Consider the following 27,718-nt stretch of genomic DNA (forward strand, 5'->3'; position numbering starts at 1 on the left):
TTAGAAAATCTCCAAATGAAAGTGGATTCAGTACTTTTCTTGGTTCATTATTCCAACAAGTTAGAAAATAAAAGAATGTCTATCAATTGGTAGACTGTTTAAAAGACGCCTGCCTCTTTGCGGTTAATGCAAAGGAATATAAATGTTGCAATTTCTAGTATTATACCGTTACAGACAGTGAGAGGGCTTTTCCTCCTTACCCTTTCCTTCTCTTGGGGCTCAGAATGAATTCTTCTTCATCATCACTCTCATTAATTATTCTTTTCTTAGCTTTCAAATTGCCATTCTTTGATGCCTGCTGTTGCTTCTGTGAACTCTCAGGTTTACTAAGTGGTTTTAAAGATTTAATAGGAGTTCCCATCCGAATTTCCTTTTGCCTTCTCAGCTTCTTCTCATATGCCTTTTTAGCTCTTTCAGAGGAGAGCAATCCATGCTCCATCATCCTGCAATTGGAGATATGTTATTCGTTTTCTCATAACTCGGCACTAACTGTTTTACTGATCAGTCGGGAGAAAAGTAACAATAAATACTACATTCTTCAGCATAGAATGATTTTCAACGAATGGCATTCATACGGCACAGAAGAGATGGTTTACTGGTTGCAGAGTCCAAGAAGCAACAATCATAAAGTTGCTCCTTTCTGCTATGCCACTTCTTGCGAGGATGTCATATCCCACTCAAATTATTTCATGTAACACGTAGTAGCTACGGCTATCAACAAAGCATTATGGATATCTGAGTCAAGTAACTATTCCAAAAGCACTAAGAATTTCCTTCCCATGATTTATTTTCCCTTCAAGCAAATTTTCTCCAAATATTAATCTTAAAGGAACATATGAATGCTCTTGGAAGTCAGCTTGTAGTTGTAGTTGGCTGTTAGCTTTCGCATGCAATTGGAAAGACATGCTGTGATATCCACAGGTCACAATGGAGAAGGCACCTCTGCCATTGAGGTAAATGATTTTAACTGGTAGTTTCCGGAGTCTATTTCGTTATAGCTTAACCCATAGGGTTGGAAATTCTAAATCAATGGATGCTAGACTTCCATCTTGGCATTTTAGACTTTTAGTAGAAAGTTCAGATTATTTGGTGCGTCTAAACTATCTTTTCACACTGTGGATCCATGGAATCAGAATGCTGAGCGAAAGAACCCAAAGGATATGAGTTAATACAATGGCGAGCTGCAAATCTGGTGCTTTGGAGTCATAGTGAAGGCCAACCGTAAAAGAGGCACCGAGTTACACACATTGTCTGAAGCCCAAGCCAAATCCAAGATTTGGTTGGCTCAAACTATCTCAGATAGTCAGGTTGTTTAAACTGGTGCCAAATAACTACTGCTGTCGTGGTGTCTGTTGATCACATAGGTGCCCCTTGACAAAATCTAATGCATGAATTACAATGTAAGGGGCCTGCAACAACTACCAAAATCAACCACGGTGAGGCCGGAAAGAGAGGGGGAGGGGGACTTACTGAGATAAGCTCGCAATATAAATATTTTAACTAGTGAAACTGAAAGACTCAATCTATATTAGTTACAGTTGATAGTGCTAATATTCGCAACAGATTCATGCATTTAAGTAGTAGCGTACATCAGATGAAGCTTAATTTGGGTTGGATTGCTCAAAGACTGATGCGAGAAAGGAAATCATAAGTTGGCTTGGAATCCAAGACTACAATTCGTCTACTGGAAAGGTCATGATGGTTGCAATGCTCAAGTTGTAGGCTTACTGCCAATAAATGATACACCATCTCCCAGTTTTTCTAACCCAGAACATTGCCCACTTAGAGAGAAAGCAAAAACAAGTTAAGCAAATTATCATCTTGTCAGCGGCAATTTCCCCCAAACGAATGGAGGTACAATTGTTGGTGGAGGTTCTTCAAGCCAAAGAGGTGTCCCCGAACAAATGTTAGGATAAGTGAACCACCTTGCCTCGTTAGCCAGAAAGGGCATTACAATTGTGAAAGAGATAACTATGCAAGCCTAGTGATACAATCCTGAAAGAACCCAAGTGAAAGTAATATCCAAGAATTAAAGATCTAACTAATAAGATCCTAATGACCCAATCCTTAAAGAATTAAAGATCTAACTAATAAAACCTTACTTTTGATCATTTTGACCTTGTACAGGCTACCATGCTCATGCCTCCGTCAGCAACCTAACACAGAAGAGAGCCCAGAGCAAATGACGAGCTGGTCGAGCTACTATATGCAAGGTCAGCAGAAAAGGAGGCATCAAAAACCTTTTCTCTGGCTTCCTCCCTTAATTTAAACGTGAATTTTATCATTGCATTTGCTTATGCGATGCATATTAGAGTAGTTTATGCATATATTTTTCATCTTAGTTATTAAAGAATGCATGTGCATTCCCTTCAAACAAGAAGTTAGTTTAGTTACACAATCAAAACGTGCAGAAAAAACCTGTTTGCAATATAGCCAGACCAACAATCACCAGACCCCAGAATGTAGTTTTAGCTCCTCACTGCATCCAAGAAGCTGTCCAGGCTTTGTTTTGTAAACGCTAGTATGTCCAATGGCACAAAGAATCTCATTCTAAGTTTCTAACTAATTATCTTTCCTTTTGTCTACAGGAGATTGGTTACAACGAACATCTGCCTACTGGAAGGTTAGGCTCTGCCCTTCCCCTAAAGTCCACTTAGGGTTGAAGGAGAGGTTAGTCCAGCATTTTAAGAAAACGATTTACGAAATCCCAAGATAAGTACCAGGACTAAAAATGGTCTACTTTTGTGTGGAGCAACGAATAGAGTAAAACAAGTTTCATACTTCACAGGCTCACAAGTGAGCATCACATATACTAAATCGGATTAAAAGCAGTTATGCCAGCTGTAAGAATAGATAGAAAGCTCACCAAAATTCTGCCATTTCGCTTGTGGGGATCTGTTTTGACAATGACTCATAGAAAATCCTGAGGGGTTCTCTCTGTCAGTTGAAAGCAGCAAAATATAAGGTATAAGTGGCGTTACATCACTATAGGCATTTCTAAAGAAAGAAACAGAGACTAATGGCATGGGCACAGAACCTCTTCAGGAGGATCGTATTTCTGACCGGGCAAAGTGTACACTTTCTTCTCTCTTACTTTGGTAGTAGTCTTTGTTGTTGTTTTTGCTGATGCTGATGTTGTTTTCGACTTAACCTTCACATTTAGCAAAACTTATTTAAATTTAACGCAAAGACTTATCTAAATTTATCGCACTCAGTGTTAGATGAATGCAATTGATACGGAGAAGTCTTCAGATAACAAGGACCAGAGTCAACTGAAGACAATATCCATATTGCCCCCAGAAATACCCAATTCATTGCGACTTCTACAGATGGATTTACAAAAACCACATCTATATAAATCCAATCCATCAAAATCATTGCAAACGACCCAGAAACTCCAAAATCCAAATCATCCCATCGACTGCAAATTCAGAACGCACATAACAAAGAAATTCCTAAGTGCTACCTAAATCGCCCAATTGAGGGACTAATCAATAAGAACCATCTCAAGCTACAAAGAACACAAATAAACAACTCCGAAACGCAAAAAGCAATGAGATTTCAGATGGGCACCTCAGTTTTTGCGACAGTAGTCGCAGATTTCTGCTTTGAATCAATAGGCTGTTTGATTGAGCCCTCAACCTTCTTCCTGTTGGCAGAAGAAGAATCCAACTTTCCTTTTGAAGGACCATCTTGCAGGCTCGGCCTCACCTTCACCGCACAGCTTTTCGTCTCCGTAGCCATTGATATGAAAAATATATAAATCTGTGCTATTGATCTGATAATTCCGTTATCTACTTCTTCTTATTATTGCTTTGCCCTCCAGTCGATTATTCATCAGCTCTATATTGTCCCTCCTCACCCCTGTAATAATGCTACGACTCTCGGTAAAAATGAGTTATTTATTCTGTGAAAAAAATAAATAAAGACGAGAGACAGAAATCGTGTAAAATATGAAAAAGGTGTTGGATTTGCTGGTTGACGTTGTTTAACTGCCTTTTTAAAACCAACGGCAACGGATGAATGAAGCAAAGGTTTTAACTACGTTGTACCTTTCGGCGGCTGAGCTTTGCTGAGAATAAACCGTAGAAATCAAGTGTCTAACGGAGCCAGGTTAGGATACGGCTGCGCGCATTCTATTTATAAATTTGAGGTATAACATACCATTTATTGTAAGATTTATTAATTATTATACTTATAGAAGTGTAAAATATTAATATATATATTTTTTATATGAATGAGATAGTCTTAATAGATAGGGCGACCACGTTAGCAAGAGGGGCACCCGATTCTTATCATTAATTGTAGAATTGATCTTATTTTCTACGACTTTTCATCCAGTAATTTTTACAGTTTAAAGAAAAATAGATACTTCACATGGGCTTCATATTGTATTAAATATTGTTCATAAACAGCGTTAAATACAATACATTCACAAGCTATGCTTATTCCTCTTAAATTATATTAAAAAAAATTGAATAAAAGAATTGTAGAATCTCAATCCTTATACCATTGTAATATAATCTGTTTTTACTAACTTTCTCGTGACCAATAGTTACGACGCGTGTCCTGCTGCTAAGACTTTTACCGTCGCGCTAACGGCTTAACGGAATATTTTTCGTACTGTGTTATACACGCCACGCTTTTCTGACCTTGACCAAGTGTGAAAGCCACTTTTCTTCTTCGCCGCGAGCACAGAGGATTTTTTTGACCGGAGTTTAGACAACCAAAATTGATTCAAAGCTTAAGAGAAAGCACAATCTCATGTAACATAAACATGTGATGTGCTGTCCGTCTAATTCTAGCAGTTCAAATAAGGGTCCTAAGAGCTATTCACTTATATTCGTACATATCCATACTCATTTCTTTGCATTTCAAAAACTCATTGGAATCGCGTCCATTGTTTTACTTGAATTGGAAAATTGCATAATTTTAAGAGTGTAAAAGAACATCATAATGAAAAGGGAAGTTTATTGAATGAAAAGAAAAGACTACAGGTACATAGAGTTGAACTTTTCTTTTGTGTTTTGTTTTTTCTTTTTTAAGGAACTAATGGGCATACGCTAACCTCATCTCTCAAACTGAACCTAAAAATTTTGAAATATAGAAATTGAAACTTTTCTGGTATTCTAGTTTCGTCCAAGGGTGCTGAGACTGGAGTATGGAACTTGGTGGCACCGGAATAAGTGGTTCTGAAGCAATCTTTGAAGATGATTTTGGAGGAGCTAGCTAACATTTCTTAGCTATCTGTGGCTTATTTGATTAAGTCTATTGTACCAAATGGAGTGTAGAATCATATAAAAGATGTCATACTGCACAGGCTTGTCATGCCAGAGAAAATGCATTTGTACCTTTTTTACCCCCATATGTAGCTCAAGATACCTCTCCTTTGGTATTGAAAGGAGTATACTCTTCAAGTTTGGAATATCCTTCTCCAAGACAAAAACAGCAAAGGATTCCCAATTCAAAACTTCAAAAAAGGGAGGAACAAAATTGTCAGATATGATCACTGGGACACACTCATAAAATATGGCCTCCACCACTCGTGGACTGTTGACTTCGTAGCCTTTTGCACATATACAATACTTGCTGCTCTTCATGTGCTGAATATAGTTCTTATTGCCCTTGACATGAGGCATTCGACCAAAGATTTTCATGTCGGGATCTTTCTCTCCCCAGTTTTGTAACAGAAATGGCCGCAGATAACCATGCATACTTCCTGCAAAGAAAGCTAGGATTGACCTCTCGGAGGAAGGTTTTCCTCCAAGTTCCCTTAGTAGATTCTGAGGTGAGCGTACTAATGTTTCCGGAAGAGATACATCCTTTCCGAGAACAAAACCTTTCATATCAGCATTGCAGAGGGCTCTTATGCACTTATTCATATGCTCCCTTGTTTCTTCTAAGGCCTGAGGAAGTGAACTTTCATTAGAACAATACATCCATCTAATGTGATTGGGATTTGATAATGATTTGAAATTCAGGTTTTCGATGGCACAGTAAAATGGTTATTGAATTCATTATATACAGCACTCAAACTTACATCCCATATTCTAAAACATGGTCATACTCGTACTCCAAGCAGAAAAATCATAATAATCAGTTACTAGAGTTAAAAAGATGTGTGATCGCCAGTTCATAGAATGGTTATTATCAAAGGGAAACTAACACTGCTCCAAAATCAAGAGTATGTTGCCTAACACAAAAAATAAAATACCTAATAGTTTTCTGAATCATTTAGGCCATGTGAAATACTACGAAACAATGATTCATTCAAATGCTATGTTAGACAAATTGGGATATCGCTAGAATTTTTGTCAAGTCTTAAATGCTCCCAAGTGATTGGCAGAACATAGCTTTTTTTTTTTCTTTCTTCTTTTTTTTTTCTTTTTTTATGGGAAGAAGCATGAGAAGCGTACCCAATCATGACAAGCAACAAGAAAATGATCTGCTCCTCCAGTTCTGTTCCAGAAAGGATGCTTGGCTGCAATCATGTCCAAGTAGTTCTTCAAGTATTGTATAAGGTTCTTACGGGTGTGTGAATTAGGTACATATAATGTTAGCTCCAACAATCGAGAGCTGAAGGGTAAGTAAAACAGATGGGCCTTCGTAGGGTCTTTTGTCACAAATTTTTTGTTAGCTTCCAGCAGCTTCATGAACCATCCCTCAGATGCGTATATTCCCATGACTAGTGGCTGGTGGAAGATGGGTTTTTCCCCCTCGCTGTAAATATAAACTTTGAGAATGTCTTCCATTAACTCATAACTCCTGCAATTTGGATGAACAACGTAATGAAGATGCAATTCACTCGAGTATCACTGAATAATACCTTGTTTGTGTGTAAGACTTGATCTATACAGCTTGTGCTCATTTTAGAAAGAAATATAGGAAGAGCGAATGATGGGAAAACAACAGCCAGTCTATCCCAAGATAATACATTAGTCCAATGTTTCGCACAGACAGGATATTTAAACAAGGATGTTCTTCCAAATGTGGAACAAGGAAGACATAGCTCCAAGGTCTTAATTTGGGAGGTAATGCAGGTGGGGTTGAGGTATATCTGACATTCGAATTTTTCTAAACAAAAAGAGGGAGGAGAAAAACATTGATAGAATCTCCCCCAAGCGAGGATACAAATCATTCTAGAAAGTAATCACATCCATTTTAACTAGAGAACCACGGGATCCCCATTCAATTTGGGTGAATCTTTCTGATCCCCCCTGTTTGTTAAAGCCAACACAATTCAGATGAGTTTTCAAACATACTGATTACCATCAACATATTTTACACATGTATATAGACTGACAACCATTTTGCACAGCATTCTTACATCCAGTCCATACAACCAAAAACAAAGAAAAAGAAAAACAACCGCCAATTTTTTTTTCATTTTTTCAGTCTGGCACTTCATGAAGGTATAGAAGAGAGAAGATCAGAAGAGAAGGGGGGCAAAGGCGACATGTAGAAAATCTCTCTTTTAGTGACAGAATTTCCACATGTAAAAAACACTTAAAGCACTGAGGTTTTTACAAGAAAATCGTCATAAGGAATAAGTTAATACACAAAAGGATATGCTTAGCTCGCCTTTTAAACATGGAAACATTCCTGTAGAGAGGAGCATGAAGCTTTAGGTCATTATTTACGATGGGCGCATTCTCGATCAGTGATTTTGCATAAAGTAACTCTTGGTCAGCAGCAGAAGACCATTCTGGTGCCTACAAACAAAATGGAAAAATAATTAAGGAAAAATCTGAAGCTATTTATTCACGAAGAATTCAATCCCCTTCAATACAACGACAGAAGAAAAAGCCCCACCATAGTTCAAGCGAAAGTTCAAACACATACCATTGACTGGTTTGAAGAATGACTCCGAAGCAACAACTCGTTCATCTCAGATATTGAAACTACCACAGAGGGTGGCTTCCCACGCCCTTAGTCACCTTGGGGACTCCAGTCCCAGAAGAATAATTGGCTGGCGGGGTGAGGCCACTTTGTAATTGCCCAGGTTTTGTATCACTCACAGGAGTGGTATTTCCAATTTTCTCCTCTAAGGATGTATTTGAAATAACAGCGGGTGTTATAATATCTGTATCCATGATGATGGGGGAAGCTGCCTTGGGTGACGCATTCATAGGTGATGTTGCAGGCAAAGGACTTGCAGGACGAGCACCTGAGTTTCCAATATGTTCTGATATGGGAGTAACAGTTCCATTTCCAACCTTACCTACCGAAAGAATATCATCTGTATTATTTTTCTTCTGATGGAAGTCTTGCTTAGGTTCTTTAACGACCTCCTCCAGTGCAGATCCATTACCTGAGTCTTTTGTATTCAAAATTGTAGAATTTCTGTTTAGCACTTCCAGATTCTCAGATGAAGACCCCTTATTAGCATCGTCATTCTCATCCAATCCCAGAGACTTGTTTGGATCTCCATTTCTATCTGAGACGAGACCATTCTTAAGATCATTTCCATCCATTACTTTGGACATGCCGGTATTATTAGCTGACTCATTAACAACAGATGTATTCGTGGAGTTTGAAACATTCAAAAGCGTCATGTTACCAATCTTCTCAGGTTCAGGGGGTGAATTTCCAATCAGGAAGCTACTATTTCCCACTGCCGAAGGCTTATCAGCAGAAAATAAAGACCATAGAGCATTACCATACGGAAGTTCGAAATACTGGAATGCTGTAATCACTGCAAACATCATGCCCATAAGCCATAGGAGTCTCCTGGTTTCTACCTGACATAAAACTTGCCAATCCATTCTGAGAAACCAAAATGTTTGTTGTTGGCTAATTCTTAATGGACATAATCAACCCTGAAATTTATCCCAAATCTTCAAGTTTAGATAGAAAGAAAGCCCTTTTCCTTATTGACAAACAACTTAATAGCTCTTCAAGTCTGTCCTCAAATGAATGACATGGGCAAGCGAAAATCAAGGATAATTTCAGAAGATTTAAAACACCATGCATTAAAAATGAGAAACAAAAATTACGATGAGAGTTTCACTTCCATGCAAACAGCAGTACGGGGTTTATCACACATCAATGAAGAGCTTACAACCAGAACAAATCATGATTATTAAGCTTGGCAAGACTATTTCTGACCAACCTCAACCTAGATTGATTATACCATTATCTACTTTAATTAAGCATTTTGTATTACATAAATCAAACAATAGAATTTGATGTACTTTACACATTTTTCCTTTATCTATGAAAAAAATAAAATTTTCAGTATTTTTGAATGCTGGTTGTCAACTGATGTGATTACCTATACACAACTTTAGATCAAACAACAAACTCCATATATAGCTCCTAATAGCACACACAAAGCATAATTATAAAATATTCAGGTTCCTCCGATATCTACCAAACTAAATTTTCCCTAAGCAATTAACGTCAAACTTCTATACTTCGCCATGCAATAAAAAAATAAATGTTCAGATTTAATTACATCCACCTTCACGGGAAACAAAAGTGATCATTAGCCTACAATAAAAAAGCAGGGCCTGTACAGAGTTTTTTTCAACAAAGCGACAATGTTTCCAATAAAGGAGAAACAGATTAAACATTCATTTGTCAATACCATGTTGATGTTCAGCTGCCCATAAAAAAATACCAATATGATCTGCAGAACAAGAACAAAAAAAGGAATGCAAAAGAGAAAGAAAAAAGAAAGAAAGAGAGCCCACTTGGATTTCATCAACTGAATTTGGGTCAAAGTTTTATTAGCAATATCAGAGATTCAGAAGTTAGCTTTGTTTCTTTTCCTACGCTTTCTCAGCTACCAAACAGTTTTTTTTGTTTTTTTAACTTCTTTATTTCCTGTCGTTTAACTTTTGAAATAGAGATCGAATATAGATTACCTGGCTCTTGAGCTTCGCTGCCCTTGATCTGTGGTTCTGTTGTTTATCGTTAGAGTGATATAGTAGCTCATGATTCTTCATTTCCATGAAGCGCGAAACCTGACGCTTTGGACAAAGTATTGGGATCTGATTTTACGAGGATTCTACGTAGAATGCCACAGTCAATTACTTAAGAAGGAGGCGCTAATCCCACGCGCGGTCATGCGATTGGCTCTGTTTCCTTCAACGGTTCCGTCAAGATTGCGGGGCTGGCAGATTTTGAACCTCAGAGTCACTGAATACTTTAGAAGCTGCTACGTACACCGAGGCTATCACCCCGAGACTTTCTGCCGATGGTGAATTTTGCACTTTTTTTTTCTTTTTTGTTTTTTTGGGGGGCATTTTGCACTTTGTTTTTTTTCTTTTATAATTTTTTAGATCAAGATAGTTTTATAAAACGAGATTATTTTTATAAATTATTTTATAAAAGTATCTTCATTTAAGATAGTATTATAATTTTTTTTTTTACGTATATCATTTTCTTTTATATTTTATTCTATGTAAGTATATTGTTGATATGAAGGGATTTAATTTATAATAAAAATATATAAATTTAAATTTTATAAAGTTATATAAATTTAAATTTTATAAATCAAATTATATTATATGAGTTATGTGGATGGTATATTAAATCAAATTTCAACCCAGCATGTAGTTTCCTTATTTAAAAAGTAATAATATTTAAAAATAAAGTATAAACATAAAACAATTAAAAACTTATAAACAGAAAATAATTATTTAAGTAAAAAGATTACAGGGAGAAAATCCATGTTACCACTTGGGCGAAGGCCCAAGGTGGTACCCTATCAAGAGTCGTCGTGGATGGCCGGTCGGCCCACGATGGTTTGGGGCTAGTCGTGGCCCACCCCTCGATGGGGAGACTCTCCCCCTGGTCGTTAGTTATACAACCCCGCGTTGGTCAAGTCACTTCCTTTCCTAAATTCAGCTGTTTTTAGTTTACAATTTCATTGATATGATTCATTCTTGTATGCCGAGAAACTTATATCTAAGACAATGAAGAAACAAAAAAAAAGTAGTTGTTTTTGGGATTCCCAATGAATGTGTTTTCTATTTTGTTTTGTTGATAAGCAATAACTCTAGTTAATAATGATTCAATGAATATGATTCCTTAAAAAAAAAAAAAAGGGAAAGCTCTTATAACAATGAATATATTAGTGCATATATATATATGTATATATATTAACATTATATTATTACACGTGGCGTAGTCAGTGCGACCTGTGCTGTACTGGATGGACTGGGCTTTTTAGGATCTGCAAAACCCATTCTGAAATTCAGCCCGAAACTCATATCCACTATATCAAAAAGAAAAATAAATCAAGACAAGAACCGACCCAAATCTCCCAGGCCAGCCCACTTCAAGATCATAAATAAACGCAGTCCATGAAAGCCCAATTCGGCCCAGACCTCTGTACTGCATGTCTGCAAGTGATGATGGTGTAATCTGCTACGTACATTGGTTTTCAGTTTGACTTCAGTTTGATTGGGTGTACAGAACAGATAATAGAATGGGCATGATATGGATTATGGAGGATAGATGGCCATTTTCTATTGCTCGCCCAACCTGAAAATGGAAAGAAATTAGGTGAAAAAAATGAAATTTAAGGGGGATATTCGCATGGCCTTCCAACTCTCAATGCAGCCAAGAAAAGGGTTGGATTTAAAGAAATATTCCAAACAAGTAGTGCAAAGAATACAGCGAAAGAAGTGGATTAATTTTGATTAACCAACAACCAACCCTTAATTAGTGTGGATAAGATCAAGTGGAAGCATTTAACAAGCAAAGATACCTTTTATAGAGCAGCAAATTATTTCGTCTTCTTCCATCTTACGTACCCAACTCATGATCATCAATGGCACAGACAGCTTTAAATTTAAATATTTGGCTCTGGCTAGCTGGTACGTGGCATGTTCATCAATCAAGTTATGTAATGCATGCGTGGGTCTTAATGTCGAATTTTTATAATGTTTTAAGCATTCACGGCATGCATGCACGCTGATCTCGTCATCCATATAGACATGAGACCTACCATATTCATCCATCCTCAGGGATTCTCCTATATATATATATATATACTTTCTTGAAAAAAGAAAAACGAAACAAAACAAGACAAAACAAAAAATTCCTACTCTCTTATTGGACTGATCCATATTTGCATTGAAAAAAAAAAACACTCGTTACATTATTTTAACTATAAAACTATATGTATATATAATAGTTACCATTCTAATATATGGCATGGCGTGCTACAAGATTAATTGTTCATTGATAAGGCAGTGGACAAAGCCATCTAACCCTCTATTTTATTCTTAATTTGTCACCTCTAGGGCTTAACCTGTCGTTACGTCCCAGCAATATATATATTAATTAACTTGTTTGTAACTGAGTTGATCAGGCTATTTATATATGTCTGCTATGAATTTGGGCGTTCCGCTAACCAATACCTGCAAATTATATACTTCCTAAGGGCAGCTAGCAGAGAGAGAGAGAGATGGCAGCCACATATATGGCATTTCAAGTGAATTGCAGTATTGAGAGGAGGCCGCCCACCCTCTCACACGTTAACATTGATCACTTCAAGACCCATATTTCTTCTTTTTTCAAGGTAACTCTCTCTCTCTCTCACTCTCTAGAGTGAAGCTAGCTCATGATCATGATGTATATAGTTTTGATCATCCAAAGCAATACTTGGAACTTTGAATATGTCGCCGACTTTTGCACCATTTTCTGGCAACCAGTAGATCATTACAAGATTTTGGCCAATTTTCAGCATACGAATTATATATGCTTTTTCTTTCGAACTTAGTTCTCGATTGGCCGATTAATTTCCGGGAACTATATAGTTTGTTTGGGACTGGAAAAGTTCTAAAAATTCAGCAACCAATTAAACTATTATACGATAATCTGACTGGAGATTTACTTATCATTTTTGCATAAGCAGCCAATCCTAAGAGAAGTGCAACAAGTACCCATCCATATAGATGTTTCCAGAACAATGAAGAACACTTCTGCGAAAATGCTGGACGCCTTTGTGGATTCGGTGTTTGAGTTTGCTGACCAGCCACTGCTCCCTTCTCAGGTATATATAATACGTACCCGGACGCTTAATTTCCGGCCATTTTAGTTAGCATTAATTCCATGCACACAAAACGCACGTATAATTTTGAATCTTTGATCTCAGTTCTTCAATTTGCATAGTTTAATCGTGTCAAATTTCTTGCCAGGATAACTTTTCTCCAGTCGACGAGTTGAAACAAGCTTATTACTGATATTGAAGGGGGAATCCCCTATGGTTTCCGTGAAGGTGTCTACATCAGAAATGGTCTGTAGTACTTGACCTTTGTTGTTATAAATATTCTCACTATTAGACATAATATTCTTATTTGTCATTGACATCTTGATTTAGATGGAGTTTAGTACTCTTCGATCTTCTTGGTTATATCTAACACATTAATTAATAAAAAATGTAACTCCAGCATGCTGTTTTTTATTGGAGTATTTCAAGGATTGCATGGAAATGTCGAAGCTGGATTAACATTGCTACATCTCGTATCTAAAGCTTTATCTTGTTTCGGATCCGTATTTTGAAGTTTCTTGTCGTCATGAGTTTACTTCATTCGTTCGAATTTGCCGGCCTAATTAACTCGGATCAAAAGGCATGCAAAATGACACAATGCCCTAGCCTTGACGAATGTCATGTTTTCCATCGTGGGTCGACATTTGTGTATTTTTATATGTTTTCCTGTCCGAGTTAATACGGTGGTTTTTAGATGAAAGGTCAAACCGGCCGTAAATAAAACAAATCAAGCTGAGGCAGGGGACTAGGGGAGTAAACGAAACGTTGAACACGACTGGCCGCATAGGTTAAGAGCACAAATTAATAATCGTGCTTTGGAATCTTGGATACATTAATGATGGCACGGAAAATTATTACCTACTTTTTATAATATGGATATTGATGCATGTGATATAAATGGATAATGACACTAGAAGTGTACAATTAATAGTTATTTTTCTAACAATATAAAGGGCCTGAAAGGGCTTGGTAGAGATAGATTGTATACTGTAATGTTGGATTGGACAGGGCCAGCATTCGATGTAATACCAGGCTAGGAAACTGTCACTGATTAATGGTGCTTGCGTTTTGCTTCAATTGCAGGAACAAACCCCTTTTTTGGAGGACTGAAATTGACTAAGTCCGTGTTTGGAAGGTCAAGTCACACTTGGGTGGAAGGAGAAGGAATGCTTCATGCTTTGTATTTTAATAAAGATGGCAATGGGAGGTGGAATGTTGTCTACAATAACAGACATGTTCAAACCGAAACGTTCAAGCTAGAAAAGCAAAGAAACAAGCCGTCTTTTCTACCCGCCATTTTGTGTCTGCTTATCTGCTTAATTTGGTGGGGATCGATATCAATTTCACTATGTTACTTTAAAGTAATTAGTAGCCTCTTTTAATTAATCCTAAGATCATGTGAGTGAGGGAAAGGCTTTGATTAGCTTATAAAATGGGTTGAGACCTTTGATCTGAATTTTGCAGTTGAGATTTGGGATGGTAATCAAGTACATAAGCAACACCAACATTTTCGAGCATTCGGGGAAATACTACTCAGTTGCAGTGAACGACGTGCCTCAAGAGATCGACATTTATACACTGAAAACTTTAGGCAATTGGGATGTGAATGGAGCATGGAAACGGCCATTTACCAGCCACCCAAAGGTCCCCCAGCAAGCTCTGATCTTTTTGTCTAATTTAGATAATATTATGGGTAATTAATTCCCAGTGGAGTAGTAGTACTTGTGATCTTTCATTTAAACTAAACCGATTAAAGACTAATTACCCCGACCATATGTCAATTAAAGGACTCGGATTTTGCTTTATTATCTCATAATTTCTAAATGTTACAGAGAGCTCCAGGTACCGGAGAGCTGGTTATTATAGGGGTGGATGCTGTTAAACCTTTAATTTCCTCGAAGTGGGGTGGATGATCGATACACAAATTCAAAACAACGGCAAAAGATAATATATATTTAGTTGGATCCTTGAGGAGTGAAACTAGATTCTAATTAGTGAGTCTGTCCTATTGATCTTTTGCTGCAGCTGATGGAAAGAAATTGATTCACAAAGTGGATCTCGGGCTGAACAGGTCTAGCCTTATTCATGACATAGGGATCACCCAGAGGTGAGACAGTACTGATCTGATCACTAATAAAATGTAATAGAGCGCACTTCATGTATTTATGGAACCTAATATTAAATCGTGCTAATTTATTTTTTTGCCTTGCAGATACATTGTGATCATGGATTTCCCGCTGACTATAGACATAAAAAGACTTATTCATGGAGGCCCGTAAGTACATGCATATGATCCTTTCATAATCATGACTCCGATTTGTATATATATATATATAACTGGAAGTCTGGAAGCATCACATGAATTCAATATACATACATGTGTGTATATATATATATATGCTTCATGTAGTAGTACAACATTCATTCACTTATTTTTTTTTAAGTCACCAAAAATATTTATGTGTAGATTAATGAAGTACAATAAGGAAGAATATGCAACGATTGGGATACTGCCTCGGTATGTCGATTCTGATTCAATCAATTAGTGGTTTGACGTTGAACCCAATACCACATTTCACATTCTCAACAGCTTCGAGGATGGTGATGAGGTAATTACATTGATTAATATAGAAAGAAAAAAAAAAGTTATCTGCTTAAACAATAAATTGGTATATCTTTTCAATTTATAAGATCAACTAGTGATCATGATCACTTCATTAATATTTGAATTTTTTTTGTACGAGGATGTCAACAGGTTGTGGTGTGGGGGTGTAGAGCCCTTGATTCAATCATACCAGGGCCTGATATGGGTCTGCATAAATTTGAATGGCTTTCCAGAAGATTTAAACCTATGAATTGTATAGAGGAAAATCCTATAAGTAACTCATCGACAGAAGATGGATCCCTACTTACTCGTTGTTACGAATGGAGATTACACATGCAAACGGGAGAAGTTAGGGAGAGAAATCTCACAGGAACAGAATTCTCTATGGATTTTCCTATCGTCAATGGAAATTTTACAGGAGTTAAAAATAGATAGGGATACACTCAAGTTGTTGATTACATTGCGAGCTCTACCAGCTCAGGTAATTTTGATCGATGTCCCTTAATTATCATGAAATTAAATATTGATATATATATATATGAGAATTTTCAACTACTACGTACGTACGTACATGATTCTTTCAGGCATGATGAAATTTGGAGGTCTAGCCAAACTACACTTTGAGGAGACAAAGGTAAAGAGTCCTCCCTGGAAACTTTCTGCACGGAGTTTTGGCACAAAAAGAAAATTCCGAGTAAAATAAAATAAAAATAAAAATAATAAAATGCTATAAAGTCCAAGTCCATTTTGCTCAGCTTCCACTTTGATGATCACTTAGTTATGCTTATTTTTCATGCAAGGATGTTTATCTGATTAAAAATATTCCAACTCATGATCTGGTTCTATGAAACTAGAGAAAAGTACGAACTGATCAGGAGCTGATAAAGGTGGAATACCATATGTTTGAGGATAATACTATAAGGAACCCACATAAATCACGTCTATACGTGATTTCCTCCATGTATATATATTTGAAGGGCTATTCTGTTTTTAGCTATACTTTCCTTAAATAGCTGTTGTATCAGTTATGATTGTATATTCCTTAAATAACAGTATTCATGTATTATATATAGATGAATGATAATGCAGAATATGTATGAAGATTTTTACCAAATCATTTGCGTAAACCTTATATGGTATCAGAAGGTTCTTCTCCCACGAGATCAGAAACGTCCTCCAACTCCATGTCGTCCCATGATGAATCCACACTATCTCTTGTTACTATCAACACTTCCAGTCAATTACCCCACAAACTCACATCCTCCAATTATCCTTCCTGGCGTGCAACCTTTCTCACTATTCTCATCGGCTATGATCTGATGAAATATTTGGACGGTACCTTTCGGTGTCCTCCACCTACTGCAGATTCTTCCACCTCTGCTGTGGCACTCTATGCACACTGGTGCCGACAGGACCAGTTATTGCTGAACGCTATCTTTGCTTCTGTTTCTGAAGCAATTATGCCCCTCATTGCAATGACCGCTACAAGCCGTGATGCCTGGCAGCATCTCGCCCGCTTGTTTGCTAGCAAATCACGGGCACAGATAATGCAGTTGTAGGAAGACCTCACCCTTATTCAAAGGGGTTCCCACATGGTGTCTGAGTTCCTTCATGCAGTTAAGGTAATTGTTGATGAACTCTCCTTGATTGATGCACCAGTTTCAGATGATGATTTAAAGTTATATGTGCTAAATGGTCTTGGCTCTGAGTTTCGAGATATGTTAGCTCCTATTCGCACCAGAGAAACTGCATTGTCTTTTGCAGAATTACATGATCTGTTAATTGGCCATGAACACTACCTCAAACGTATGGATGGAATTCCTTCAACGCTGGTTGTTACTACTAATTCCTCTCAACGGAAACCGTCCAATCCAAGGTTCAAAAACAACAAGAATCGATCCAAACAAAAGTCCTACAACAAAGCTCCTTCTAAGAAGTCCCCTATTGTGTGCCAAATCTGTGATCAGCCCGGTCACTCTGCCAAGCAATGTGCAAAACTGCAATCTCGGCCTGCGGTCAACTGCACTACTTCCTCGGCTCCCTCAAATGGCAAATGGCTTCTTGATTCCGCTGCTTCCCACAATATTACATCTGATTTGGCTAATCTCTCCATTCACTCTGAATATGATGGACAAGATGAGGTTATTCTTGGAGATGGTACAGGTTTGCAAGTTGCTAACATCGGTTCTACTTCTATTTCCTCCCCTTCATGGTCTCTTACGTTAAAAGAAACTTTGCATGTGCCGCTTATTCACACAAACTTGATTTCGGTTCACAAGTTTACACATGATAACAATGTTATTGTTGAATTTCACCCCTCTTTTTATCTTGTGAAGGATCGGATGACGGGAGTGGTGCTCATGCGTGGTAAGTGTGAAGGTGGAGTTTATCCCGTGGAACTATGTTCTTCCTCGCCTCAAGCTCATACTGTCACCTTGGCTGGAACCCGTGCTTCGTTTGATCGTTGGCATCATCGGCTGGGTCACCCTACTCTAAAACTTTTATCATCTCTTCTTTGCCGTTTAAATTTGCCTCTGTCCTCTCCTAAGTCCTTAGTGTCATGTATTTCGTGTCATTGCAATAAGTCATATAAATTACCATTTAGCGTCACTTCTCTTACGAGCAATGCTCCTCTTGAATATTTGTATGCCGATGTTTGGGGCCCATCCCCGGTTCCTTCGGTTGATGGCTACCGTTATTATGTACTTTTTGTTGATCATTTTACAAAGTATTGTTGGTTCTATCTTATGCGAAATAAGTCCGACGTGTCCTCTATTTTTGTTCAATTCACCACTATGGCTGAAAATCAATTTTCCGGAAAAAATAAAAATTTTTATTCCGACAACGGTGGTGAATTTCTCAAACTTAGACCTCTTCTGGCTACTCATGGTATTAGCCATTTTACCACTGTACCGCATACTCCCTAGCAAAATGGTACTGTCGAACGTCGCCATCGACATATTGTCGAAACGAGTATGACCCTTTTACATCATGCCTTCGTTCCTTCCACTTATTGGTCATACGCTTTGGCCATGGTGGTTTATCTTATTAATCGTCTTCCTACTCTCTTACTCTCGCGTCAAAGTCCCTTTGAAGCATTATTTGGACGGGTGCCCGACTACCATAAGTTGCGTACATTTGGTTGTCAGTGCCACCCTTGGCTTGTTCCCTATCGGACAAATAAATTTCAACCCAAGTCCAAACCGTGTGTCTTTCTCGGTTATTCCTTAACTCAACATGCTTTCAAATGTCTGGACCTTCACACTGGCAAACTCTATCTCTCCCGTCATGTTACGTTTGATGAAAACATTTTTCCATTCACAAAGTCACCACCTACTGCTTCTTTGCCTACTGCTCCACCGTGTTTTGTTGTTTCCTCACCGACTCCAGTTCCTCCGGTTTGCATTGTTCCCTCGAATGATCTTCCCGTCACACCTTCTGCGCCTGCTGCTACGACAATTGTCAATTCGGCTCCTCCACCAGGTATGGCTTCCTCTGCTCATGCTAGTAATTCCTCTAGTTCTGAGACTTCCCTGCCCATAGCACCTGCACCTCCTACCCGTACTCATCTAATGGTTACTCGGGCTCAAAATAATATTTTCTGTCCTAAGCAACTTTCGGTTACTACCAAGCATCCTATTGCATTATCGTTGGAACCGACTTGTGTATCTCAGGCACTCAAGGATCCCCGTTGGCGTAAGGCAATGGTAGAGGAATTCACTGCCTTAGTTTCACATGGCACCTGGCACCTGGTCCCTAAGTCCTCTGCCTCTAATTTAATTGGCTGTAAATGGGTGTTTCGGATTAAGCGTCATCCTGATGGTACCATTGATCGGTTTAAGACACGCCTGGTTGCTAAAGGGTTTAATCAGCGCCCGGGTGTCGATTATACCGAGACCTTCAGTCTCGTTATAAAACCGACCACCATTCGACTTATTTTATCACTTGCATTGTCCAACAACTGGCCACTCAAGCAAATTGACGTCAATAACGCGTTCTTGCATGGTCAGTTAACTGAACAAGTATTTATGCAGCAACTCGCCGGCTTCGTTGATCAGTCTCATCCTCATCATGTTTGTTCACTTCATAAATCTATTTATGGTCTTAAGCAGGCGCCTAGGGCCTGGTTCAATGCTCTATGCTCTGGTCTTCTTGCGTTGGGGTTCTTTAATTCCAAATCCGATAGTTCCTTGTTCATTTACAATCGGGATGGGATCATATTCTACGTGTTGGTGTATGTTGACAATTTAATTCTCACCGGTAATAACGGCCAGTTCTTGCGGCATGTTGTTCAGTCTTTAGGTGATAAATTTTCACTGAAGGAACTAAGTGATCTGCACTACTTTCTCGGAGTAGAAGTCATTCCGATTCAGCAAGGTCTCTTTCTTTCTCAAAACCGTTATGTTCATGATCTCCTTACCAGACTAAAGATGGATGGTGCAAAGGAAGTTCAAACACCCATGTCTGTGTCTGCTAAGCTCCAGCTTGATGATGGTTCGGCTAACTGTGATGCTACTGAATACAGACGCACCATTGGTTCTCTTCAATACCTCTCACTCACTCGCCCAGACCTTGGTTTTGCAGTGAATCGTCTTGCTTAATTCATGCACAAACCAACTGTCACGCACTGGCAACATGTTAAACGGCTCCTACGCTATCTCAAACAGACCATTCACTTTGGTCTTCTATTGCGTCGCCAAACCAACCCGATGCTTAGGGGCTTCTCAGACGCTGACTGGGGTGGTGATCTTGATGATCGAAAGTCTACTACGGCTTATATAATTTTTCTCGGAAATAATCCTATCAGCTGGCGCACTAGGAAGCAAAAGGTAGTGGCTCGCTCATCTACGGAAGCTGAGTATCGGGCACTAGCTACTGCAGCTTCGGACATTGCCTGGATTCAATCTCTTCTTAATGAACTTGGTATCAAGTTACGTGAACCCCCACTCCTACTCTGTGATAATGTTGGCACAACTCAGCTAAGCCTCAATCCAGTTATGCATTCCCGGATGAAACACATCGCCATTGATCTTCATTTTGTCCGTGACTTTGTTTGTCGTGGTCAGTTGCGTGTTGCTCATGTTCATACGGATGACCAGCTTGCCGATCTACTAACAAAGGCCCTCGCTCGAACTCGCTTCAGCTCATTACGTGGCAAAATTAACGTTGCTGATGGCACGCTTATTTTGAGGGGTCGTATAAGAGAACCCACATAAATCACATCTATACGTGATTTCCTCCGTGTATATATATTTGAAGGGCTACTCTGTTTTTAGCTATACTTTCCTTAAATAGTTGTTGTATCGGTTATGATTGTATATTCCTTAAATAGCAGTATTCATGTATTATATATAGATGAATGATAACGCAGAATATGTGTGAAGAAGATTTTCACCAAATCATTTGCGTAAACCTTATAAATACCTTTTGCACGGGTGCTGCTTTTGTCCCGAAAGAAAGAGGTTTTGAAGAAGAAGAAGATGGTTGGATAATCACTTTTGTTCACAACGAAGATACTAACATATCTAAAGTGAGTCAAATTCTTTTCTTATTAATGCAAGTAGTGTATATATCCCCTTTTACATCTCTTGGCATGTTATTTTAGATTGATAAGTAGATTCTCTCTGATCTGATCTTGCAGGTTTATATAATTGATACAAAGAAGTTTTCCTGTGAGCCGGTTGCCAAAATTACTTTACCTTGTTGAGTTCCATATGGATTTCATGGAGATTTCATGACAATCAGCTCATGAATATTGCAAACAGGACAGCATTAAACACTTGCATGCAGATCAGAGATTATCTTCTGATTCTCCGAGCTGCATGCTGGTTTAACCAAACCACGTACGTACGTACCTTAATTGATCTTCGGTGAATCAGATTAAATTGGGTCATGTAGTACTCATGATGTAATAATTAGTTATGTCATTGTACGTTCAATACAATTAGTCCAAAATTGATTTGGAATTGAGTTGCAAGTTCCTATATATCTAATAGATAATTAACAAGAGCTTCCCCCAATTAATGCATTATGAGATCATGAAGTATTGCCTCTGCCGGCATCTGACATCTTTTTCTCCAACAATGAGAACTATTATAAATTCAAAGATATTAATTTTACAATAAATCTACTTTATAATAAAAATAATTTTATAATCTGAAATATCATGTTAAGGCACATGAGTTAATTTTTAAGTTTATTTTTATATAATTTTTTTTATGATTAAAGTATTTCCCTTTATCCATTATTCTTCAACTCAGATTGCATAGCCTTAACTTTTTTTCTGTGTCATTTATACTTAATTTGCTGCGCTTCCCTGAACTTAATTCGATGATATATACACGACTTTTTGCTGATCCAATTTTTCCAACCCTCTTGCTTGCAGCTCTCTATTAAATTTGGGAGGTAAGAATATTAATGCTACTCATTTAATATTGAATCAAAAGTGAACAGTTCGGCTTTAATCAGGAGTCGATAAAAATGAAGAAGATTTTATGAAATAAAGGTACATGAGCTGCATGCAGAGCACGGCCTGACACAAGTTTCCATAATTAACAGTTGGTGCTCTACCCCCATCAAATGAGTCCAACAGTTAGACATAGATAGTCATTGAATTTCATGAATGAAACGTACTGATCATTGCATTACTTATAAACGATCACAACAACCATATTAATGTCACTTCGACGCCCGCCCGCATGCATGGTAATTATTAGAATCACACACATCACGCACACAATGAATTAAGCAATATTGTAGATTTATTTGATCTCTCGCCCCGTTTTGTACAAATCACAATTACATTGAGTTTGTGCCTGGATTCACGTACGTCGTAGTGATTAATTAGCACTTACGTACACGGATTGGGAAATATTCCAAGTAACAACCTGATTCTCTGCACCACGGTGATGGCCCGTCATAATTTTCAGCTAGTTGGTTTCATTTAATGGTGTCACAGGTATCACTCTTATGGACTTCAAGCCCTTAAATGAATATATAAATAAGCCACCCATCCTATCTTCATATATATATATATATATATAAATTTCCCAACCCTCTTATAATTGTAAACGCCCATAACCCAGTTTTTCCTTTTCTTAATTTTGTACTCTCGTTCGCTCATTTGGCCATGGAATACCAATTTAGAAGATCACTTTTCAATTTCATAGACGAAGATAGAGACGATGTACGATCACCCACCCAAATTTCCATGGAATCTCATCCTGAAATGCGTGAGCTTAATCTCCAATTTAGCCACGCAGTGCCTTATAGCCCCACCAGAATACGTAAGCAAATGGCACCTCCTAGCCCAGAACCAGAATCCCCATGGACACTCTCCCCTCTTCAAACTCCATCTCCTTCACTGCTCTACCACTGCATAGCTTCGCTCCATCGCCACGAAGGCCACATCTACTCCATCGCAGTTTCCAAGGGAGTAGTCTTTACCGGCTCCGACAGTAACCGGATTCGCGCATGGAGGCAACCAGACTGCATGGAGCGGGGATATCTCAAGACAAACCGTGGTGCGGTCAGGGCGATTTTGGCTTATGGTAAAACGCTTTTCACTGCGCATAAAGATCACAAAATCCGGGTGTGGAACTTTACGGTTTCAGATGGTTTTCGGTCCAAGAAGATCTCCTCTCTTCCTAGAAAAAGCTCATTTCTGTTGTTCCCGAGGACAAATACCCAACAACACAGGGATTTTATTTCTTGCATGGCTTATTACGAAGCAGAAGGGCTATTATACACTGGCTCCTACGACAAGACAGTTAAAGTTTGGCGTGTTTCAGACAAGAAATGTGTGGACTCGTTTGTGGCGCATGAAGATAACATAAATGCAATATTGGTGAACCAAGATGATGGATGTGTTTTCACCTGCTCTTCTGATGGCTCTGCTAGAATTTGGAGAAGGTTGTACAGAGAAAACTCTCACACCCTCACCATGATCCTAAAGTTCCAACCATTCCCAGTACATGCATTGGCATTAAGCTCATGCTTTAACTATTGCTTCCTCTATTCTGGGTCATCAGACGGTACCATAAATTTTTGGGAGAAAGAAAGATCAGTGTCTTATAGATTTAACCATGGAGGATTTTTGCAGGGCCATCGTTTCGCTGTTCTTTGCCTAGTGGCTATTGAAAAGTTGATATTTAGCGGATCAGAGGACACAACCATTAGAATTTGGAGAAGAGAGGAAGGGAGTTGTTACCATGAATGCTTGGCAGTGTTGGATGGGCACAGGGGGCCCGTGAGATGCTTGGCTGCTTGTTTGGAGATGGAAAAGATTGTGATGGGGTTTTTAGTTTATAGCGCGAGTTTGGACCAAACTTTTAAAGTGTGGAGGGTTAAGGTTTTGCCTGACGAGAAAATATGCTTTGATTATTTGGACCGAAGCGATTCCAGGACAAATATAACAGAGTACGAGACCAACCCTGTGTTGTCTCCTTCATGGGTGGAGAAGAAGCTTCAAAGCAACAGCTTTCAGTACTAGATGACTAATCCAAAGTGTTGTTTCCACTTTATTTCTCTAAAACCTTTAGAGTAATAATCAGAATAGTTAGCCATTCTCCGGGCAGTACTGCAATATATCATGTTGGCTATATTAGAATAGCCCGAATTCACTGCCCTACTTGTAAACTCGATTTCCCTCTTTGTTTAGAAATTAAATTATTTACCAAAAAAATAGTATTATATTAATACTGCAACATATATCATAAAGATGCTCCATCGGTAATTTTGTTGTCTCAAGATCATAAGGAGGAAAGTGTATTCATGTTTGTCAATAAATATCAATTCAGGAAATAAAGAAGAATATTACCCTTTTGGCCAGATGAACCATTTTCTTTTTTCTTTTTTCTTTCTCGTAAATTTCAGGATCCAACAAAACTAAAGATGCACCAGCTGGACGCTGTTTGTTTTGAAACTGAGTTTAATTCCGTGGCTAAATATTGTTATGAATATAAAAATAATTAAATCTATTTTTCTTCTCGATTTAAATATTTTAGACTTTCACATGATATCAAAATATCGATTTGAAATCCAGATTCTATACTCTATTTATCTATCTTATTCTATACTCTATTTGTCTATTACCTAACATTACTCACCTATTATGAGATTGGCTAGCTTTGCTATTTGTTTTCCTTCCAAATATACCAATCTTGATGGGTTATACGAGTAGTCGGTAGCTGAAATGAATATTGTCTAAAATTAATTAGAGCAGATCGAGGCAGTCTAGCTATATCCTTCTGACCTCATTCATCACTATTACTCCCCAGTACCCACCCCTTTATACTCTCTCACCTACTCCCCGTTTGTTGTCTCTTATAAAGTAGCTAGAAGTGATAGTGAAGCCTGCTTGATTGGTTATCATCCAGTGCGTACAGTTATTTCAGGATATGCAAATACCATTCGAATCAACAAGTATGGACAACTGTTCCAGAGATAATAATATATATATGTAGGACACAGACCAGAACTAAACACGAAAATGAAAGAGAGATCAGAACAAAACAAAGATGAGATACATCAGGAAAGCAGGCAAACTGCCACAGGAAGCATTAGAGGAAACGCATCTTAAATATGGACAATCAGAAACGAACTTCCTCGGTGGGAATAGGGACATGAGTTCTAATGATGAAGAAGTTTTCGTAGATAAAACCAGCAAGGCCGCCTCCAATGAGTGGCCCGACCCAGTAAACCCAGTGATCAGTCCAGTCCCAGCTTACCAAAGCTGGCCCAAATGACCTTGCTGGGTTCATGGAAGCCCCTGAAAAAGCTCCACCGGCTAAGATGTTGGCCCCCACAACAAACCCAGTTAGAGTTGGTCCCAATCCATTAAGAGCCCCCTTCTTTGGGTCCACAATAGTAGCATACACAGTGAACAGCAAGGAGAATGTTAGGACAATCTCCCATATTACGCCTTGCAAGTAGTCCACCCCGCTTGCCAGTGAATGGATCGGAGTGGTCTGCACTCACCCAAAAAGAATAAACAATTAAAATCAGAGAAAGTTCATTTTTCCCATAAAAGCGAAAATTTTATTCATAAATTAGTAGTTAAAGTATAATTACGAGTGTCATTTGACTCACCAATCCTCCGGTTAGGTAGTAAAGAAGAAAACAAGCAGCTGATGAGGCTAATAGTTGATCGATCCAGTAGAGAATGGAGCGGACTACGGTGATGTGTCCGCCGAAGAGAAGGCCGAGCGTGACGGCTGGGTTAAGATGACCGCCGGATATATGGCCGGCAGATATCATCACGGACACCACAAGGGCATGTGCGATAGCCACAGCAAACAAGCCCACCAGTGAACTTGCCTCTAGCTTATCTGTACGTTCATCAAAGGGTGCACACCATTAGATTAAATATTCATCAAAATAATATAGTGCATATGCAGTTTGTGAGATAAGGATGATTTAAAGATTGTATATATACCAGCGGCCATGGCAGATCCAACTCCGGCAAAGACAAAAAGGAAGGTTGTAATGAACTCGACTATTAGGGCTTTGATGCAGTCGGGCTCAGCGGCCTCTCGGCTGGTTCCCAAGGCAATTTTCGCCATGATGTCCTGGCGATCTAGTTGTTAATAACTTGATTTCAGAGGTGAGGCTGATTTGATCTTGTGATCATGAAAGGCCTTGCTCAAAAGCTATTGCTTTGGGGTGAGTTGGCTTTGCTGGTATATATATTGCCTATGCTATATATAATATTAGGACTTACATTGATTGCACTAGTATTTTCCAAGTAATGGCTTGCATGTTTTTCCCTTTTTTTAGATGTACAGGTGATTGCGTGTTCATTACATACTATCCATAATATATAATAAATATGGTTAAACCTAATTTATATATCTATCAATAATTCTTCTATTTTAAACAAAAATTTAAAGAATCATTTTCAAATTAAGATAAAATAAAATAATTTCCTTTACCGTTAAGATAATGATATAAATGATAATGATGGAAGTAAAAACCTTATATATAAGACGTTGATTTCTTTCTCTACGTTGGCATGCAATATCTAGGGTCGTATCCTAATTTGATCTACACTAAATTCTTGCTTTATAAGTTTATTCTTAGTATTCTCGTATACGTCAAATTAAGGTAAGTGATATATATATTGTTTTGTTTTTCTTAATCTACTTTCATGTTACTTTCTGACAATTAATTAATATAATCTTAAAAAAAAAAAAAAAAAAGGTTTTGATCTGATCCGTAATATGCACATGCCATAATGTACAAAAGTTAATAAAACCTAGCTCAAGAAACAGTAGTACTGTTTGGGATTCAAATTTGCATATGCTTTTATATAAACAATACTATATAGCTTGTTAGGGCCTACTTAAAAGGAACATCATGATCAATATTTTGTATATGAAAAATAATTTATATAAGTCTCCAATAGATAAATTTCACGTAAATCTTTATAAAAAAGTAAACTTCATCATTAAAAAGTATAAAAAAATTATTCTTTATTAATAAAATTTACTTTATTTTTAATAATATAATATTTACTATATATATTAATTATTAAAAGTATTTATATATAAATATTTACTATATATATTATTAAAAATACTTATATAAATATTAATGATATTGATCTATAACAAGATGATCACATTATTATGTGTCCGAAAACATATATATATATATATATATATAATAACTCTCATTAATTATTGGTAATATATATGGCAAAAAGAAACTTATAATAAGAAAGTAGGCAGGAAGGCAGTAAATAATTGCAGAAAGGTGAAAAAGTTGAGGATGGACGTCAGGATGATCAATGGCCTATTAATTTCCAAGGATAAATTCATTTTGATCTTTCATTGGCCGGGTTCAACCCTTTTCCTCGACTGTTTGTGTTGTGCAATTAAAAAGACATAACAGGAGAATCGGATCATGCGCATCGGCTTTACAGTTCGACCATCATGGAAGTGGAGACATTATATGCGTTTAGTATTGATTAAAGAAGTTGTCGTTTTCCAATCGACAGTAGGACTCCTGTGTCGTCTTCTTCTTCCACTTTTGTTCTGTCTTTTTCCACATTATTAATATGCGACCAGTTGACACTGTAACAGTACAACTTAAATTATCAATGTAAG

General features: G+C 37.8%; 3 protein-coding genes and 2 pseudogenes across 5 annotated transcripts; 2 read left to right on the forward strand and 3 right to left on the reverse strand.

Annotated features, from left to right (window-relative positions):
• LOC122317380 lies at positions 1–3,992 on the reverse strand. Of its 3 annotated transcripts, none has more exons than XM_043134449.1 (5): positions 3,574–3,968; positions 3,038–3,151; positions 2,867–2,937; positions 2,103–2,156; positions 313–443 (listed from the first exon to the last, which is right to left on the reverse strand). In XM_043134449.1, exons 1-4 carry the CDS (start codon positions 3,742–3,744, stop codon positions 2,138–2,140), a joined length of 375 nt encoding a protein of 124 aa, XP_042990383.1. In that variant the 5' UTR covers positions 3,745–3,968; the 3' UTR covers positions 313–443; positions 2,103–2,137. The 3 variants fall into 3 exon arrangements, with proteins under 3 accessions (XP_042990381.1, XP_042990383.1, XP_042990382.1); XM_043134448.1 differs by lacking the exon at positions 313–443 and adding an exon at positions 1,478–1,995; XM_043134447.1 differs by lacking the exon at positions 2,103–2,156 and having other exon boundaries at positions 1–443; positions 3,574–3,992.
• A 914-nt stretch (positions 3,993–4,906) lies between these two features.
• Positions 4,907–10,235, reverse strand: LOC122314935 (annotated as a pseudogene).
• A 2,201-nt stretch (positions 10,236–12,436) lies between these two features.
• On the forward strand, positions 12,437–21,645 carry LOC122314913 (annotated as a pseudogene).
• A 1,020-nt stretch (positions 21,646–22,665) lies between these two features.
• Positions 22,666–24,440, forward strand: LOC122316907 (protein JINGUBANG-like). The gene has a single exon (XM_043133750.1). It carries the CDS (start codon positions 22,741–22,743, stop codon positions 24,100–24,102), a length of 1,362 nt encoding a protein of 453 aa, XP_042989684.1. The 5' UTR covers positions 22,666–22,740; the 3' UTR covers positions 24,103–24,440.
• A 595-nt stretch (positions 24,441–25,035) lies between these two features.
• LOC122315083 (aquaporin TIP4-1) lies at positions 25,036–26,300 on the reverse strand. The gene is made up of 3 exons (XM_043130833.1): positions 26,047–26,300; positions 25,701–25,939; positions 25,036–25,579 (listed from the first exon to the last, which is right to left on the reverse strand). The coding sequence occupies exons 1-3, from the start codon at positions 26,171–26,173 to the stop codon at positions 25,202–25,204; spliced, it is 744 nt and encodes a 247-aa protein (XP_042986767.1). The 5' UTR covers positions 26,174–26,300; the 3' UTR covers positions 25,036–25,201.
• Positions 26,301–27,718: the final 1,418 nt, after the last annotated feature.

This window comes from Carya illinoinensis, chromosome 7, assembly GCF_018687715.1.
Source record: "Carya illinoinensis cultivar Pawnee chromosome 7, C.illinoinensisPawnee_v1, whole genome shotgun sequence".
In the NCBI taxonomy this organism is placed as follows: domain Eukaryota; kingdom Viridiplantae; phylum Streptophyta; class Magnoliopsida; order Fagales; family Juglandaceae; genus Carya; species Carya illinoinensis.

What these genes read in the sequence shown, in the direction of transcription:
- LOC122317380 (XM_043134447.1), bottom strand. Translation starts at nt 3,744, where the DNA reads ATGGCTACGGAGACGAAAAGCTGTGCGGTGAAGGTGAGGCCGAGCCTG. An exon ending in CTACTGTCGCAAAAACTGAG is followed by an intron (nt 3,152 to 3,573) that starts GTGCCCATCTGA and finishes CTAAATGTGAAG; the next exon opens with GTTAAGTCGAAAACAACATC. An exon ending in AATACGATCCTCCTGAAGAG is followed by an intron (nt 2,938 to 3,037) that starts GTTCTGTGCCCA and finishes TTCAACTGACAG; the next exon opens with AGAGAACCCCTCAGGATTTT.
- LOC122316907 (XM_043133750.1), top strand. Translation starts at nt 22,741, where the DNA reads ATGGAATACCAATTTAGAAGATCACTTTTCAATTTCATAGACGAAGAT.
- LOC122315083 (XM_043130833.1), bottom strand. Translation starts at nt 26,173, where the DNA reads ATGGCGAAAATTGCCTTGGGAACCAGCCGAGAGGCCGCTGAGCCCGAC. An exon ending in TGGATCTGCCATGGCCGCTG is followed by an intron (nt 25,940 to 26,046) that starts GTATATATACAA and finishes ATGAACGTACAG; the next exon opens with ATAAGCTAGAGGCAAGTTCA. An exon ending in ACTACCTAACCGGAGGATTG is followed by an intron (nt 25,580 to 25,700) that starts GTGAGTCAAATG and finishes GGGTGAGTGCAG; the next exon opens with ACCACTCCGATCCATTCACT.